The 19,934-nt window shown below is 35.1% G+C and overlaps 1 protein-coding gene across 5 annotated transcripts in view; it reads right to left on the reverse strand.

The window, feature by feature from the left end:
* LRBA (LPS responsive beige-like anchor protein) overlaps window positions 1-19,934 on the reverse strand; it is a 766,566-nt gene that overhangs the window by 529,854 nt on the left and 216,778 nt on the right. For all 5 annotated transcript variants that reach the window (XM_010597205.3, XM_064267558.1, XM_064267557.1 and 2 more), the window contains one exon: window positions 17,941-18,002. In XM_010597205.3, the coding sequence (XP_010595507.2) occupies window positions 17,941-18,002 (62 nt within the window). The remainder of the gene's footprint in view (window positions 1-17,940; window positions 18,003-19,934) is intronic.

Raw genomic sequence — 19,934 nt, forward strand, 5'->3', positions numbered from 1 at the left:
CTCTGTAAAATAAATCCAAACTGAATGAAAGTAGCTCCAATGACCTAAACAGGTGACAGAAACAATATTAGGAGTCAAGGGAGAAGGCCAGGGGAGGGAGCTCAAATGAGGAAGGGAGCATATTAACACACAACTGAGAAACACATTATACATAGGGCTAAAGGTCAAAACTAGACAAAATATGTTCATGGCCAAGATATAGTAATGTTAAATGCTCAAAGTAAACTACCGAGAGCTTTTCAACAGTGTTCTGCACTTTGTGTCAGCACTCTCTCAACAGCATATCTAACACAAACTTTAGTAACCACATACCGGAAAAGAACATAGCAAAGCGGTAACGGAAAGGTTGTATCTACTGTCTCTTCAGAAGGTAAAGTAAATCATACCATGGAATTGCACAATATAATATTATCCTTTTGAAAGTTTTAATTTTGTTTATTTTGTAACATACTCATCTAACATGTACATCTAACTTGTACAAATACTATGGCTTAGTTTGTAAGCAAAATATATATATACATGTAACTCTAAGATTTTAAAAAAACAGAAAAGAAAAATTCTATCAAAGTCTGATTAGCAAATTATGCAATTTTTCATCACTTATTTTATACCTTTGAATACGTACCATGTGCAAGCAATTGAATAATGAGAAAGAAATAACTATTTACAAAATATAAAGTGAAAAGATTTAAAAATCCAAAAGTTAAGAAAATAATACAATCAATTATGCAAACGCTATAAATATACTTTTTAATTATTTGGAAATAATCATTCACAATCGGAATCGACTCGACAGCAGCGGGTTTTTTTAAATCATTCACAAACCTGATAACCCCAATGTTGTGTTCAGGCACACATAAAATTAACATATTTGCAAGTGCTTTTAAGTCTGTTTTTAAACTTTTCCAGGAAAAACATATTCTCCAGCCAATAATGGTCCTCCTAAAACTTCCAAACTGGTATCAATTTAGTGTAGTCAAGATCTTTCACTAATCAATACAGAAAGCTTGATTTCAATAAAGGTGACAAAAGTTGCTCTAACCCTTTCTAGCTACAAGCTCTCAACAGATGATCATCATTAAGCCTGTCTCAGGGCTCCACATTCAGGAGCTACATAAATGTGTCCTATTAGTACTTGGTCAGTCTGTTTGGCAACTCCAGTTCTCCAGACATATGGCAATTGCTGCCCTTTGAGGTCTGAAGTCAAGTCTTTAGGGAATCTCAAAGCCTGCACTGAAATTACAAGGAGTGTTCATTAGAGACTGCTGGAGGGGAAACATGAAAGACTTCCATTAAAATGATATAAAACAGCTAATTATTTTTAAGAGATTTTTAAACCATCTAATGTATTCAGATGTAATAAAAAGTATTTACCAACTGAATTCTTTTTAAAAGCACTACTTTCTAGACAGGGGGAGAAACAGCTTTCTTCATGTTTCCCATCCCCACCACAGCACACCTAACACATTCGTTTCATAAAAATGATCAAGATTTTGATACCGTAGGAGAAAAAAAGAATTATCTCATACCTCTAAATTCTTTCTAAAGACCACTGTCAACATTTTTCAAATGAAGGTACTTCAAGAGAGAAAGTTTTGTTTTCTAGTATTTAGTTTGAATTTTATACAATGTTATTTAAACTTAGGCATAAACATGTTTCTTTAGAGATGTTTCTTTTTTTTAATGTCTAGACACTTTTTAGCTTGAGAGACTATAACGGTTATTTATTAAGTTTCACAAAAAAAAATACTACAGAATTATTTATTTCAGTAACAAATCTTTATAAAATGCTACACAAAATTCATTAGCATGTCTCAGTCATTTCTTGGATCCACAGATATGCTGGTTTCTGACAGCCTAATTTCAAAAAGCAATTACAACCTTGGACCATATGTAAAAAGACAACAGAAAGCAAGTACATTAAGCCAGTTTAAAAGAATAAAAATCTAAAGAAAACAGATTACAAATGATTTATATGAATGCCTGGTGGTGAAGTTAATTACAAGTAACCCAATAAAATAGTGCCTTTATTATTGTACAGCAAGTAATAGCTCTAGATGAAAAAACCAGAACTCTTTTTGCTGACTTTTGCATGCCCAATCCCACAGCACACAACATTAAGAATTAAACATGCAGTAAATAAGCCATATAGAAAACAGCAGTTTTTAACTAAAAGCAAAATATCTCCTGCTGTTTAACCATTTAGGGTCTTCCACTCTGAACACTGACCACTGTAAACTGATACTATATTCTCTTAGAGTACATTCTTAAATTTAATATAAATTGAGATTTTATTTCAGTGTTCAAAGTTTTACTTCAACTTAAAAATATATAACTATAAAATACCATCACATTCATTAAAAGCAAATGAGGTATACTATCATATATTTATGCTATGATATAATAATGTCTTCAGAATTAAAATTTCCCAAACCTCATACATGGACCTATAAAGCTTTGGTTTCTGATTTTAAATGTATACTACCTAAGAAATATACATAGTTTGTTACAGCAACATCTTATAGCTGGCAAGGGTCACAACCTGTGTATGCACAGTGACTTTTTTGGTAAAGAAGAAAACCTGAGAGTCTTGAATGATTCAGTAATTCTTCCAAATATTTGTCAATGCACCTAATGAGATATTTTTGTTGGTAGATGCCGTCAAGTCAGTTCTGACCCATAGCGACCCTATGCACAAAAGAACAAAACACTGCCGGTTCTGTACCATCCTTACAATCACTGTTATGCTTGAGCCCGCTGTTGCAGCCACTGCGTCAACCCACCTCATTGAGGGTCTTCCCTTTTTCCGCTGACCCTGTACTTTACCAAGCATGATGTCCTTCTCCAGGGACTCATCCTTCCTGACAACATGTCCAAAGTATGTAAGACCCAATCTCGCCATCCTTGCTTCTAAGGAGCATTCTGGCTGTACTACTTCCAAGACAGATTTGTTCATTCTTTTGGCAATCCATGGTATATTCAATATTCTTTGCCAACACCACAATTCAAAGGCATCAATTTTTCTTCGGTCTTCCTCATTCATTGTCCAGCTTTCACATGCATATGATGCGATTGAAAATACCATGGCTTGGGTCAGGCACACCTTAGTCTTCAAGGTGACATCTTTGCTTTCAACCCTTTAAAGAGGTCCTTTGTAGCAGATTTGCCCAATGCAATGTGTCTTTTGATTTCTTGATGATTGCTTCCATGGCTATTAATTGTGGATCCAAGTAAAATGAAATCCTTGACAACTACAGTCTTTTCTCTGTTTATCATGATATTGCTTATTCGTCCAGTTGTGAGGATTTTGTTTTATGTTGAGATGTAATCCATACTGAAGGCTATGGTCTTTGATCTTCATTAGTAAGTGCTTCAAGTCCTCTTCACTTTCTGCAAGCAAGGTCGTGTCATCTGCATAACGCAGGTTGTTAATGAGTCTTCCTCCAATCCTGACGCCCCGTTCTTCTTCATATAGTCCAACTTCTCGTATTATTTGCTCAGCATACAGATTGAAAAGGTATGGTGAAAGAATATAACCCTGACACACACCTTTCCTGACTTTAAACCAATCAGTATCCCCTTGTTCTGTCCAAACGACTGCCTCTTGGTCTAGGTAAAGGTTCCTCATGAGCACAATTAAGTGTTCTAGAATTCCCATTCTTCGCAATGTTATCCATAATTTCCTATGATCCACACAGTCGAAAGCCTTTGCATAGTCGATAAAACACAGGTAAACATCCTTCTGGTATTCTCTGCTCTCAGCCAGGATCCATATGACATCAGCAGTGATATCCCTGCTTCCACGTCCTCTTCTAAATCCGGCCTGAATTTCTGGCAGTTCTCTGTCAGTACACTGCTGCAACTGCTTTTGAATGACGTTCAGCAAAGTTTTGCTTGCGTGTGATATTAATGATATTGCTCAATGATTTCCGCATTTGATTAGATCACCTTTCTTGGGAACAGGCGCAAATATGGGTCTCTTCCAGTCAGCTGGCCAGGAAGCCGTCTTCCATATTTCTTGGCACAGATGAGTGAGCATTTCTAGTGCTGCATCCGTACGTTGAAACATCTCAACTGATATTCCATCAATTCCTGGAGGCTTTTTTTTCGCCAATGCTTTCAGTGCAGCTTGGACTTCTTCCTTCAGTACCATCGGTTCCCGATCATATGCTACCTTTTGAAATGGTTGAAAGTCAACTAATTCTTTTTGGTGTAACGACTCTGTGTATTCCTTCCATCTTCTTTTGATGCTTCCTGCGTCATTTAATATTTTCCCCATAGAATCCTTCAGGCTGATTCCAAATATAATTAAAATATAAATGTCCTAAGGCATGTTATGGATAAACATCACCATGTAGGCCATTCTTTGACCTACAACATAACTGAAAGGGTGATATGACAAGATACTTGATGACCTGGTTTTGCTGTACAAATAAATCAGGACTGATAAAACAAACAACCAGTAGTGCACCTCTTCAGGGTTATTATCACCGTATCAATTTCATCTCCATTAGAAAGACACACAGTATTAGCTTATTTTGCATAAATTTTTTTGGGGGCCAGTAACTTCACAAACTGGACTTTTTCTCCTCAACTGTGGTAAAACGCTTTAAAGGTTGAAATCTTTATCTCTTTGAATCCTCAATAGTACTTAATTCAATTTGTCATATGACATAAACTCAAATGCTTGTTAAATCACAATCTAACATTGTTAGGTAAAGGTGGGGGGAGTGCCTCACTAAGAACGCTAGTGACCTTCAACACATTACTAGTTATTATTACTATTATCATTAGTTTCCTGTGGCTGCTTTAAACAAATTAATACAAACTGTTTTTTGTAGCTTAAAACAACCGTAATTTATTCTCTCGTAGTTCTGGAGGCCAGAAGTCGGAAATTCATTTCAGTGAGCCAAAATGCAGGTGTCCACGTGGCCGCTCCCTCTGGAGGCTCAAGGGGTGAATGTGTTCCTAGCTTCTATGTACCACTGGCTATTAGTATTCCTTGGCTGTGGCTGCATCTCTTTGCTCCATCTTCATCTTTACACTGACTTCTCCTCTGTGCGTCTGCCGCTAATCTGCCTCTCTCTTATAAGAATACCTGTGATGGCACTTATGGCTAGTCCAGATAATCCAGGATTGTCTCCTCATTTCAACATTCTTAACTTAATTCACATCGGCAAAGGCTCTTTTTCCAAATAGGATTTGATGTAGATATATTTTGAGGGGCCGTTTTCTGGCCTACTACACTAGAGAAACCAGATTAAAACAGCAGGAACAGCACATTAAAGAAAAGTGAACTATACTAACTAACCCACTACCATCGGCTGAAATAAAGCAGATTCAAAAGAAACACATTTTTTAAAAGCAAGAGCTGGGAAATAAAGCAAGTCAACTTCTACTCCAAGTGTTGGATCTACTGGTGATTGAGTTGTGATTACTTTTGTTTTCTGTTTCAGAAATTCAGCTGAATTTGCTAAGTGTAATGTCTACCAGACTACAGTGAACAAAAAGCTGGACAATTAGGCTACTCGTTACTAGCTGATCTCTGACATAGCAACTTCTACTAACCAGCCAAAAAGCAACACCAGCACTGTCAAACATCAAAGGGAGTAAGGTAGCAATTCAGATCTGGTAAATGGAAAGCTGCTTCAAAAAAAAAAAATCGCCCCCCATAATTTTACTTTCTTACTGCCACTGACCAATCTCCTTTCATATTAACATAGTACTAGCAAACAGAATTCTATTCTCACATTTAGACTAGTACTTTTCACAATACAGTACCTTCTGAATAAAACCAAAACCAAACCAAGCTCGCCGTTAAGTCGATTACAACTCCTACTGACCTTAAAGGACAGAGTAGATCTACCCTGTAGGGTTTCCAAGACTGTAATTTTTACATAAGCCGGATGCTACGTCTTTCTCTCGTGGAGTGTCTCATATGTTTGAATTGCCAATCTTTTGGTTAGCAGCCCAATGCTTAACCACTGCACCACCAGGGCTCCTTCACTTCTACATACCCCTACATAGTCTACCTCAAACAGCTAAGGAACTGACTGCTAGGAAAGCAAATAAATAACCTTGGGGGTTCTGATTCTTACTTCATTTAGGCCTCAATCAAAGTAGAATCTTCAGATTTTGTTAGAACTGTACATGCTTCTGGACTTTCATAGTATAAAATGGCTACTTGACTAAAAATAGCTGCCCAACTAAAAAATGCACAATAAATGGGATATGTGTGCAATTATTAAAAACACAGTAACTCTCCCTTCCTAAATTAGGCTTTTATATTCTCACCGTGCATGTCAGGGTACTAAAGTAAAATAACTTTTATCTCAGAACCAACTACAGCAAACAGCATGAAACTTTAAACAGAAACCAAAATTTTAATCTGGGTGCTCATAAGCTAGAACAGCTAATATTAATTCTGATAACTAAAATTCATTAAATTATTTATTTTAGAAATACACTATGGGAATAGCTGAGCCTTCACAAAGTTATCACACAGCTTGCTATTAAACAAAGGCAAGCAAAAAGCGTTGTATTTTAAGCTAGCCTTTCTATAATACTATTGCTTAGTTTTGCTTCATTCTTCCCCACGTGGGGAGAATTATGCAAAACTAGGCAATAGTAGATGAGAAACAGAGACCAACCTGCATTCGTAATTTCATTAAAATCAAAGAAAAATGCTCAGAATATTCCTATATGTGTATTCCTCCTTTTTCCTGACTCTCTTCCTAATTCCAAATTTAAGACTAGTTGTAAAGCGGTAGGGTGCCAAATTAAAGCACACTTTATTTTCAGATGTCTCCACACTCACAGGCTGACTTCCTGTCAGGAAGAGTTCCATTTCACTGAATACCCTAATCAGCAGGGAACTTGCAGAATTAAGTGCCAGTTGATATTACTTTGTTTTGCATTTACCACCCTTGAGAATAATGTTCAAAGATCTAGTTATATAGTCAGCATGGTATCATCCTTCTGACTAGACTGCCAAGCCAGGGGGTGTACTCCCTGTTCCACAAAATTTACCTTAAATGGTTGGGTTTTCTAAATCCTAGTGTGCTGGAGAATCGACAGGATGCCTTGTATTTCAGAATAAATCCTGCATCTGAAGTTGAATTATGCTTTTCCTTGGTTGTTGAACATTTGTAACAAAGCACTTTAAATTAATATTATGGAAAGGACTCCATACAAGTTCAAATAAAGATCCATTAAAAATGTTCATGAACTTATCAACCTAAATATTTTATATTAATAAATAAAAGGCAGTACGTTAGTCTCATTTATTTTTTTGATATATTTTTGCTGTAGTTTAAAAGCAAATGTTTCCACCCAGTAAAAGAAAGTCATCATCTGTTACAAAAATTTGAATAAATTAAAGCCATAAGATGTTTGCCAAAGTCAGCATAAAGTACAGCTATTAAACTTATTTCAGATATTTTAAAATGGTTAGTGCATCTAAGATTTTCATGACCAATTTCTATTATCTTCAACTACCCTCTCCAACTCCCACAGACTTCCTATTCATCCTTTAAAGGCCTAAGGTTCCCTCTTAAAAGGTCAAGTGTTTCTATTGCACACAAAATTAACACCGAGCATTTCAACATAGAATATCTGGGCTCTCAGCCTCTGTCCATTTTAAGGGTAAAGCCTTCACAACAGCTCTAAGGAAAACCTAGGTGATTACTCCCCTGCAATACTGGAAGCCTATTTTTTCAACCCAATTGTAAACTACACCCTCTTGATTCCCATCCCATTTTTAATCAAAAGGCCATAGGCACTGACAATAACAAAGCTCAGGGACAATCAATATATATCCATCAAATTTATATAAGTACATTCAAAAGATGAGGTATGGGGGGTAGGTTTAACATTATGAAAATGTTAAAATGTTCAATTACATTGATCCTGGTTGGGTGATATAAATTAGCATAAAGAAGTCAATTGTCCCCAAAGCCTTATTTGCCCTGTGAAAAATGAAATGGAATAATACATCAAAGTATGTATTTCAATATTTAATACATTTTGCAAATTTGTTGCAATGCAAGCACCTTTTAGCACCTTCAAAAGAAAATGGTGAGAATAAGTAGATACACATTTGTTTCTTTTTTGAAACTTGTCATACAACAAAACATTCATATAGTTAAGTAAATGCATCATCTTTAAGATTCACCATCATCTGTCACATTCTCTTTGTCAGCAGAAGCTATGATGCCTGCAACGGATGCGGGGCCATCTGAAGCAATGGCTTAAATGTGATAGAGGTAATTCTACAGATAGAGACAATTTTAAGCTCACGAAATTCATTTCTTCATAAGATGTCATCAGTAGTGCCTCCTTTCCACAGGGCCTTTTAAGACCCAAAGTTGATCAAATAAAAGGGATTTAGAATGTATCATTTTCTTCCCTCACAGTACAGGGTGAGAATTTAGAATTAGGGTGTGAAGTCAATCTATGAGGGCTAACTTGACTTTCTGTTTCAGGTAAAATTGAATACAAGTAAGACAATTATTAAATGGAATGGAGTCTGTTCTCCAACTTGAATCAAAAATTCAAGAATTAAATTTAAAGAGAGGAACCTACCCAAATGTAGTAAATACATTAATGGAGCCCTGGAAGCAGAGCAGTTAAGAGCTCAGCTGCTAACCAAAAGGTCGGCAGTTTGAATTCACCACCTGCTCCTTGGAAACCCTATGGGGCAGTCCCTACTCTATCCTATAGGGTCGCTATGAGTCAGAATCAACCCAAAGGCAACGGGTATGCGCCTAAAGGTGAACCTGGGTGGCACAAATAGTTAAGCTCTTGTCTACTAACTGAAAGGTTGGCAGTTTGAACCTACCCAGAGGAAAAAGGGTATGGTAATTAGCTTCCAAAAAGTCACTCCCATGAAAGCCCTACAGAGCACAGTTCTACTCTAAAACACATGGGGTCACAATGAGTCAGAATCGACTCGATGGCAACTAGTTTCATATTTGGTTTGTGTGCCTAAAACTGATAAGCACTGCAGACAAAATGGAGAATAAGAAATGATTTCCTGCCCACAAGGCACTTACAGTCTAATGAAAGTGGCAAAAATTATAATACATATGATGTGTTAAGATAGCTCTTATCTCTATAAATTTTACTCTTACCTTAGCACTTATCTATAAATTTAACCATAAAACTGTGTTACATTCAAAAATTCACAACTCATAACCCAATGTTGGCTAACAGCTAAAGAGAAGAATTATTATGATAAGAGTTGGAATTATTTTTACCCTAGCTTAAAATAAAAGCAAAGAAAACATATTGAGTGAGCATATCCTTTTAACATACTTTGGTGACAAAAAAAAAAAAAAATGTACAGAGACTAAAGAAACCCCGAGAGTATGGCCCCCAGACATCCTTTTAGCTCAGTAATGAAGTCACTCCCACAGTTCACCTTTCAGCCAAAGATTAGACAGGTCCATAAAACAAAATGAGCCTAAAGGGGCACACAAGCCCAGGGGCAAGGACTAAAAGGCAGGAGGGAACAAGAAAGCTAGTAAAGCGGAACCCAGGGTCAAGAAGGAAGAGTGCTGACATATCATGGGGCTGTTAACCAATGTCATAAAACAATATGTGTACTAACTGTTTAATGAGAAACTAGTTTGTTCTGTAAACCTTCATCTAAACTACAATAAACAAAGAAAGCATACGGAGTTTAAAAAAAAAAACCTGTACATGTCAAAAACTAAGTTTTTCAGATCATCACAGAAAAAGAGCAAATTCACTTCTCTCATCCTTTAACTTAATGACTGCTCCTAAATATGCATGGATGAACTCATTCCATTTCCTACCCGCCCCTGCCCTTCACCGGAGTCTAAGGATCACCAAGGCAGAAGATTTTTTTTTTTTTGTTTATTATTTTTAGGAATTGTCTTATATATAAATTGTTTTTCCAAAACACAGAGTTACTATAGATTTTAATGAAAAACTCTGGCCTTAGTCATCAGGGTCCTTTCTTGACTCTTAATGTTTTAACCCTATTAACCTTCTTACTACTGCTTCATATTTTTATTATATTTAGGTCTTGACTGCAAGCTGCCTGGAATCCTAGATATTCTCAATGGATAAATGAATGAATATATGGAGTGTCGTGTTGTCAAAGAACCTATTTAGCTGCATAAATATTAACAGTCTACTCCTAATATTTTCATTCATTTATTTCACAAATACTTACTGGAAATCTATTACATGTTAGGCACCGTATCAGGTGACAACAGCATACAGGTTAATTTAATCTTCTTTGGACCTCTTAAAAGTCCATAGCAGAATTTAATTTTTATAAATGTCAATAATAATATGCACAATTTCCAATTAATACAGAATTCGTTCTGTCCCTGGTTTCTAGCATGCATGCTACATACTTGAACACGATTATCCAGGACATAAATTGCAAAAATACTGACCAAAAATGCAACTGTGATTCACTTAATCAATATTAGGAAATAAGTACATTATGATGTCAAAGTAGTTTAATTTGTTCTTAAACTTTGGGTTGATTGCACATACATATGTTTAAATAAAAAAAAATGTTCCTGGTTAAACATGAGTTGTTCTATCTAGAAAGAATACCAACTCTTAGCATAATCAGTCTAAAGATCTCAGAAACAATGTTGGCAGTTATGTCCAAATTACCTACAAAGGATAACAGGTAACTGAGATAATTTCTTCTGAATAAAATAAAAATAATCAGTGTTTCACGAAGAAAATAGCTACAATTTTACATATCTAATGATTTCCTTTATTCAGTATGAGTAGAGAAGCAGAATACAAGAAAAGAGGTATTTCCTGCACATTATCTCATCTCCTGTTCAACAGCAGCTTTTCCCAAATTTATACGAAAATTATCCACAAGCAGTATACTCAAAAATTAGATGTGATAAGATAGGCTTAATTTCATCCCCATTATACATTTAATGACACATTACTATATACATATAAAATATGCACCCACATACGTATATACATATGCATTTACTAAATTCCTTGCTAAGTCCTGCAGTAAAGAAACTTAAGTAAATATATTCCAATTTTCCAAATTTATTTTATCATTTTACGCTTTTTCACAAAACATTCATTATCATCTCACAGTATACACTCTGGAATTTGCTACACTGGAAAATTCAAGTACTAAGAACTGATTCAGTAAGTGCATGGCTATCACGACTCCAACCAAGTTACAGGCAGTGGAGACAGTAGGAAAAAAAAATGCTTTAGGGACTTTAATATCTATTAATCCTGATAAAATTACAAAAACATGCATACAACCCAGAAAGAGTTTAGACTTAAGGAATGAGGGGAAACTGAAATGATCTACTCATGAACAGAAATAAAACTTGAATTAGATTAAACAGGGATTGACAGCTTTTTTGTGCTCCATCCCTAACTCTATCCCCTGCCCCTATGTTTTGCTGTCTTTCTCATAAAAGTCCTTATGAAATTCTATTTGGTATTACAAGTATTTGTTTCCCCCACAAGGTTACAGTTTCCTTAATGGTAAAGACTTGTCTTAAAAGAATTAAATACATGTTTTCTAAATAAATGAATAAATAATAATACCATAAGCAGTCATACAGAGGAAGAATCAGTCAGAGAAAAGATACTCACACAAGCACTGTAGGAGAGAGAGCATTTGAACTGAACCTGACTGAAGGTAAAAACAAAAAATTCTAAAAGTATGGCCTCACCACACTTTTGCACAAAGCATCATACCACAGGGGCTCCTTATAGGTGAAAGAAATGCATAACGCACAGGATTTACTTCTTTTTCCACAAAACAACTTCTAGTCCAAATCTCCACTTTGTAGTCGGAAAAAAGATAATCTTTTGTTTTACTGACCCAATTATTTAAAAAAGAAAAAAACCCTAAGCATTTACTTAATATCCTATAGTGAGTTTCAGTGAAAAAGTTGAAGTGTACCCTAAATTAAGCACACTATGAGCATCTAAGCACCAGAATTATAAGAAATGAATTTACATTTATATGAAGTCTTAGAATAAGCAAAACCAATCCACAGTAATAGAAATTAAATCATTACGACCTGAGGGGGGCAGGGAGTAGGGCACAGGGAATTTTCTGGATTGGCATGGTTATTACATGGCTGTATATTTATCTGCCAAAATTCATTGAATTATACACTTAAAATATGTGTATGTTTACTATGTACAAATTATGCCCCAATAAAGTTGGTTTTAAAAATGTGGTGAATCTAACTAACTCACAAGCAAATGCAAAAACAAAGACCCTATGTACAACTGGTAACGGTAATATAGCTGACTTAATGAAGACTTTACTACTATAAAAAGGAATTAATATTCAAAATTATGGGGTATTTCATAATAAAAAAGACCAAAAGCCAAGGGCCAAAATATGGTGATATATGATCCATCCCACCATTCATTATTATGTAAATATTTTGTTGAACAGTAGTGGTGCTAGGTCCTGGAGATACAAAAGAAAACAAAACACAATGCTTTCCCTCAAGAAACTTAGAGTCTAATGGGAGAGAAAGAAAAATAACATGCAATTTAAATCAAGAATGCAAAGGTCCAGTGAGTGCTCTGGAGGATTACGTCATTCAGGCTGTGAGTTATGGGGAAGAGAAGACTCAAGGTAACTTTCCAGAAGAGATCGTAACTTTCCAGAAGAGATCGTAACTTAGCTGGGAGCTGAATGATTTATGTATTCAACAACTATTAATTGTATGAAACTATGAAATGTATTCAACAGCTATCATAGACTGGTACAAAGTATACTATAATTGACAAAACAAGAATAGTTGTTACCCTCATAAAACCTAGAATACAGAGAAAGAGACTGAGAATAAGCAAGTAAACAAACAAGTACACGTATAATTACAAATTTGTGGTAAATTCTATGAAGGCTGCTAAGATGAAAATAAACTGAAGAAGTACCAAAGGTAGATACAATGGTCTAAGAAATACACAATTAAGATGAGCTCTGAATGATGAGAAGCCAACAATTAGAGTCAACAAACTAGAAGGAGGGATATTTTAGGGAAAGATGAAGCATGTGCCAAGACACAGAAATATTATGGCACACCTGAGTAACTTCACATACTTAGCATGGATTGTGAATACATGTGATATTTAAGGGGTAAAAAATGAGATCCAAACATAAGAGAGACCTAATAATAAAGGACACCATTGTGCCATGGTATACAGCTGGTTTGTGGTTTTTTGTTGCTCTTGTTGTTGTTGTTCATTTTAATAATCTATTCATACTCAAAATATTCATCACAACTATAAAAAGGAAAAATTCATGACATAAGTGACAAAAGTAAACATTAATGTCACATATTCAGAAGAGATACACTTAAAAAGGAGAAGAAAACTAGAAATAAGTAATTACAGAAGAGTGAAGATAAAGAGGAACATTTTACTATAAAATCAGAGGTGTAGCGAGGGGGGCCAGAGGGGTGGCACTTGCCCCCGGGCACAAGTCCAAGGGGGCACCAGACCAGGCACAGGATGACATTCCAAGGCGCCACAAATATGAAGGGCGCCTGACTGAGGCAGCTGGACAACACGGGGGGAGGTGTTTCTGCTGAGGTGTCACCGCTGTGAACTTCTACTCATCTCGAAATGGGGGGGGGGGGGGCGCTTAGAGATTGCTCCTGGGCACTCGTGACCCTCGCTACACCCCTGTATAAAATTCAGAAAAAAACTCAGGAGGCCAAAATTCTGACATAAAACTGATTAAAAGAATCATAAAAATGCTGCTATCTGCTTCTTACTGTGAATATTATAATTTTAAATTCAATAATTCAGAGATGTAGAAACAAAGAAGGAAAAAATAACTTGAGGCAAGAATGATCAAACCTCATGTCACATGAAAGAAATGGTTCCCAAAATAGTAACAATGTATACACTTTGATGGACTTCGTTTCAAAGAAACATCAGACTAACATAGTATTTTAAATTAATTTTTGCCGGTAATTAATTACTCAGACAGGATGCCAGGACAGACTACATGGTGCTTCTAGTTTTTCTATATACTGTATGCATTTCTGATAAATGGGAAAAGAATAGATGACCTGGCAGAAGGCTCAGACAATAATATGTGATTTAGAGGACATGAATGCAGCTACCACAAGATTTATCTGACAGCCCTCTCCGATAGTGGACTGTTGAGTATCCGATGGAATGATTTCTAGTCTAGAAAGTCTACTACTGAGTAGCCATACACATTATTTATTTATTAGATGTTTTGGGTTGAAACCATTTTTAAATGATGCACTTCACAATGCACAGTCATAAATTTAGCTTTAAACCCAAGAAGGGAGGTAGTGTTATTGGAATGTATGTCAGGCTGAATTAGGATGAGCAACGCAACGCTTTTATAAAGTAGCCTTGAATGCAATGTCAATTCTTCCAAAAATGATATTGATGTCAAATAAGCAAGATACAAACACTTTACAGAGCCCACGAGTAATATTATTTGAAACAATTATTTAACGTTTTCTTTAATTCACATGATTTTTACAAGGTTTATACACATGAGCAACAAATGTGAAGCACAAATGAGTTGTATTCAAAAAACTCAATCTGAAATATGGTTGAGAACTTGTTCAATTTTTTTATGTGCATCAGAGAATATACAGTTTACAAAAGAATGCACACAGTCTTACTTTAAAGCTTTAAAGAGAATTTAAATCAGGCTTCCAAGCTTAAACAGACAATAACACTATTGTAACGTTTTTGTAAGGACATTACTGTGAGGAACCTCTTCGACTCTACATTTGGCCTACACAAAGTTAAAATTTAAATAGGACAAAGTATGAAATGTTGCCTAATCAGCTATTAATGAATGAGTGGGCATTAAAAACCATAATCCCAGTTGAAGCTTTAAGGAACTATGCAGTGATCATTGTTTAGTCTTACTGGCAACACATCAAATGTGATAATTTCCTCATTTCTTAAATTTTGGTTCTAAACTCTGTTTTGTAATAAAATACGGTTAAACACACTGATAAAAAGAATGCAAAAAGGAAATAAGTTTTGAACGGATTCGAGAAAAATAATCAGACATGGCTGATTGTCACAAATTAACACCAACTAATTTGTAAAGTTCTAAATCAAATTTGCAGATGTTAAGTTCATAAGCATAACCCATTATTTATGTGATTAAAAAGGAATTTTTTGACCTGATCTTTCGATCTTTGGCACTCAATCTTCTCCAACTCCTCTTAAAAAATTAATTAAAATTTTAGCAAGATGTAGCTTTTCACTTCCCACCATATCTCAGACTAAAAAAAATTATCAATCAAACTCAAGACATCCCCAGCCAGTATCTGCAAAACATCGACTTGAAATTCAATTTCATATCTCTTAAGCTTTCATGTAGAAAAAGACAGTTCACTTCTTAACAAAATAAATCACTTTTGTGATTGCCAAGCTGACCTCTTTGAATTAGGAAAATTCAAAGTGAAAAATGTAATTATCACCCCGGAACAATCTGTATACATCTGGAGCTAATTCTGGCTTCATTTTTCACATCATTTTTCACACTGTGAAGATGCCATGGGACTTTTGAAGAACTCGTAAAAAATGTTCAGGACTTCAAATAACCACTAATGTATTTTATTCAGACCAAAACCTTGAGAATTTGACTTTTGCAACTTACTTTACCAAGTGATCTTTGTATCCCTTTTGATTAGATTAGCATTAAACGGCACCATTTGACATAAATGACAAATAGGCATATTAAAGCATATCATTATCTTCTCAGCTTCTAACGTTCCAATATGTAACATAACCCGTAATATATGCATAGAAAGTATCTTCTGGGCACTAAAAATATGTTCAAATATGTTCAATTCTCCTAAACTGGAAAGTGAAGTTTCACTATCAATGTTCACCTATAGAACAATTTTATCGCTATCAATGTTCACCTCTGGAACAATTTCATCACTATCGATGTTCACCTATGGAACAATTTTATCACTATCAATGTTCGCCTCTGGAACAATTTTATCACTATCAATGTTCACCTATGGAACAATTTTATCACTATCAATGTTCACCTCTGGAACAATTTTATCACTATCGATGTTCACCTATGGAACAATTTTATCACTATCAATGTTCACCTATAGAACAATTTTATTGCTATGAATGTTCGCCTCTGAACAATTTGTTCACCTATGGAACAATTTTATCACTATCGATGTTCACCTACGGAACAATATTATCGCTATCGATGTTCACCTATGGAACAATTTTATCGCTATCGATGTTCGCCTACGGAACAATTTTATCACTATCGATGTTCACCTATGGAACAATTTTATCACTATCAATGTTCACCTATGGAACAATTTTATCACTACCGATGCTCACCTACGGAACAATTTTATCACTATCGATGCTCACCTACGGAACAATTTTATCACTATCGATGTTCACCTATGGAACAATTTTTTCACTATCGATGTTCACCTACGGAACAATTTTATCGCTATCGATGTTCACCTATGGAACAATTTTATCGCTATCAATGTTCACCCATGGACCAATTTTATCACTATCGATGTTTGCCTATGGAACAATTTCATCACTATCAATGTTCACCTATGGAACAATTTTATCACTATAAACAGCAAATTTATACTCTGGTGAGGAAACATCTACAACCACAAATGACTGCTTCTTAAAAGTAATGGTAATTTCATGCAGTTTTAAGAATGACATGTGGTAATTTTTAATTCCATCCCAGAAATAAACAATTGTTTCAAATCCTATGGTTTAATGGGAAATATTATCCAGTCAGCTTTGGAAGAAATGGAATTTTCTGAAGGAGATGATTAAGTTATAAAAACTCACTAAATCTAAGACTAATAAGCCCACTAGAAACATAACTACTCTTCACAAGTTCATTACAAAAATCCATTAGTTGCATCTCTAGAAGTAATTGTTCTTATAGCACTTTATTGACAATGCATAGTATTGATTTTTCACACCTTCTATGATTTTTTAATTTGTATTCATGAAATGTCCATCAGCACAGTCTAAATAAATTTGGCAATATACGTACTAAAATGAATAAATCGATGCAAAGAAACATTAATTTTGCATTATCCTTATTCGTCAGGCAAGTAAACCATCAGAGTTGTAAATGAAGGTCAAAGGTTTTGAAATGGGTCAGAACCCTTGACCTCTAGACCAATACCCTTCCTATTAAAAAAGGCTATTTTAAAGTTTTAAGTAGGGGAATTTACTACCAGCAAGATATCATTTTTAAAAGACTACAAAGAAAACTCTCAATAAAAACATTCATCTGTTTAACTGCAGAACAGAAAAGAAAACATCTCAGGAAACATAATTCTTATACAGGTTTTCAAAAAATCATTAGCATTTACTATATGAAGCAAAAGGCTTCTAAACACTGAAAGCAATTTGGCTTTTAAGAATTTATTTTCACATCTTATTACAATGGCTGCCATGTTTTTGTTAAAGTTTTCCCAAATCTATCGTGGATGTCAAAAATAATTAGCAAGGACAAGGATTCAGAAGTATTTCTCACTCATTTTATACCCTCTGCACAAAAGGGAAGTAAACCCATTATTCCCAGAGGAGTCAGAGTGCCATGACACAAAGTATAAAAATAAATCTGTTTCTATAACCTTAATAGACACCAAAGAAATTATTTAGTCATTTCAAGATCAAGGTTATATATAATCTGGACATTTTTAATTGGACACTACAGGCCTCTGTTTCCCATTCACCTAGTTGGAATTCTCAGCATTGGCTTAAAAATCATCTACATACTGGTATCAAAAACAAGAAGTAATCCTTTTGCAACACAAACTCAAATGCGACTAAAGCAAAAATTTCTGCTTTACCAAACCTCCACATGAGACTTTACTTGTTATTCAGCATTTATTCTTCACTCACCTGAGAACACAGCAGCATAACCAATTCCACAACTGAACTACTAGACTTCATGCAAACCAGACCTATTTTAAAGAGAATAAAAAAAATCACAAAGATCAAATATAAGAGATTTCTTATATAACTTTTTCAAAATTAGATTTGAAAAATAAAATGCTAACATTTTGCTAAGAACCAAAACCACACACATTTGACCATATGACTAAACATGATACTCCATAGTTACTCTAAACTTGGCATCAAAAGTATCACCATTTTCATTAATTACATATTTCATTCCAGCTTTCAAAATACTGAAACATTTACTACAACTTCATATATAATGACATTTCATAATACTCATAGAAATGTACACAGCATCTGCTATATTGACCGATATCATCTACGTTTTGTTTTGGGAGAGCTGATGGCTACACACACAGAGAAGGGAAACGGCTCCCTGACCTCTGCTTTCTCCACCACTCTCTCCCTTCAGCCCTCTAGCGATCAATCAAGTTTCCATTTTGTTTCATGGCAGCAGACATCCCAAACACTCTTATTAGTACCTTGACCTATAACCTCACACTAAACCTTAACAGAAGTGAGAGCCGCTGTCTGTTAGACATTCTCGATTTCTTATAAATTAATTCATTTAAATATTCTCTTTTATGTTTCATTGTTGTTCGTGTAGTTCACCAAAAATACTCTTAAAAAGGAACTTCCATACAGTTAATAGCCATCTAAAGCATTCTTTCATTTTTATTACCAATAAAATCTAAAGTAGTTCATTTAAAGGACATTTTATAACCAGTATCTAAAAAACACACTACCAATAGTTGAAAGAATAAATTGTTAAACATCATTATTAACAATAAAAAAATTATAATACTTTGATCCTATATTTTGCTAGACAAACACTAGCTTAGGTCCCAAGTGTAACATCTAAAATAATTCTTAGTACTCCTTAAGCACCCTATAATACACCCCTGCTTCTTCCCCACTAAAGCTCTCCTAGGAATCCCATCTCATTTCCTTTATCTTCTTGCTCTATACTTCTTTCTCTTTCCCATCTGTGGAGATATTGCCTCAGACCTACTGATAGTTCATTTTGGCGTTTTGTAACCTTACAAACAGCATTCAGGTTAAACAAATGTTAAAAAACATTTTTAGGGGATAGAATTCAATCCATAACATGTATGTATGTGTGTGTCTAAGGGACAAACTAAGAAAATGCACTGAAGAGAAAAATGAATTAGAATAAAAGCTGGAGTCCCTGCTACCAGCTTTCTGTGCCTACAGGGAAACAGAAGTAGTACTTACTTTGCAGTAGATAGAGGACAAAGAGGCCTATTTTGTGGAAAAGACTGTTAGGCTAACAAGCAGTGTGTCTAGCTCCTTGAGATGCTGGCTTTGAGGCAAATAAAAAATGATTCCTGGTCAAATAAATCTGAGAATCATGCATACTGACTTAGTTATCTACTGCTGCTATAAGGAAAAAAAAAAAAAAACACCACAAGTGGGTGGTTTTAACAAACAGAAATTTATTCTCTCACAGTCTAGGAGGCTAGAACCAAATTCAGGGCATCAGCTGCAGGAGAACACTTTCTCTGTCAGCTCTGGAGAAAGGTCTTTGTCATCAATCTTCCCCTGGTCTAGGAGCTTTTCAGTGCAGGGACTTCAAGTCCAAAGGATGTGCCCTCCTGGCTCTACTTTCTTGGTAGTATGAGGTCCCCATGTCTCTCTGCTCCCTTCTCTCTTTTATATGTCAAAAAAGATTGACTTAAAACACAATCTAATCCAGAAGATTGAGTCCCACCTCATTAACATAACTGCTGCTAATCCCACATCCTTAACATCATAGAGGTAGGAGTTCCAACACAAAGGAAAACCACATCAGATGACAAAATGGTGGACGATCACACCACAGTAGTAATCATGAACTCGCCGAGTTGACACACATTTTTTGGAGATACACAAATTCAATCTATAAGAAGTATGTACGTATGTATATACACATA

The sequence above is a fragment of the Loxodonta africana genome, chromosome 13 (assembly GCF_030014295.1).
Source record: "Loxodonta africana isolate mLoxAfr1 chromosome 13, mLoxAfr1.hap2, whole genome shotgun sequence".
NCBI classification, from domain to species: Eukaryota; Metazoa; Chordata; class Mammalia; order Proboscidea; family Elephantidae; genus Loxodonta; species Loxodonta africana.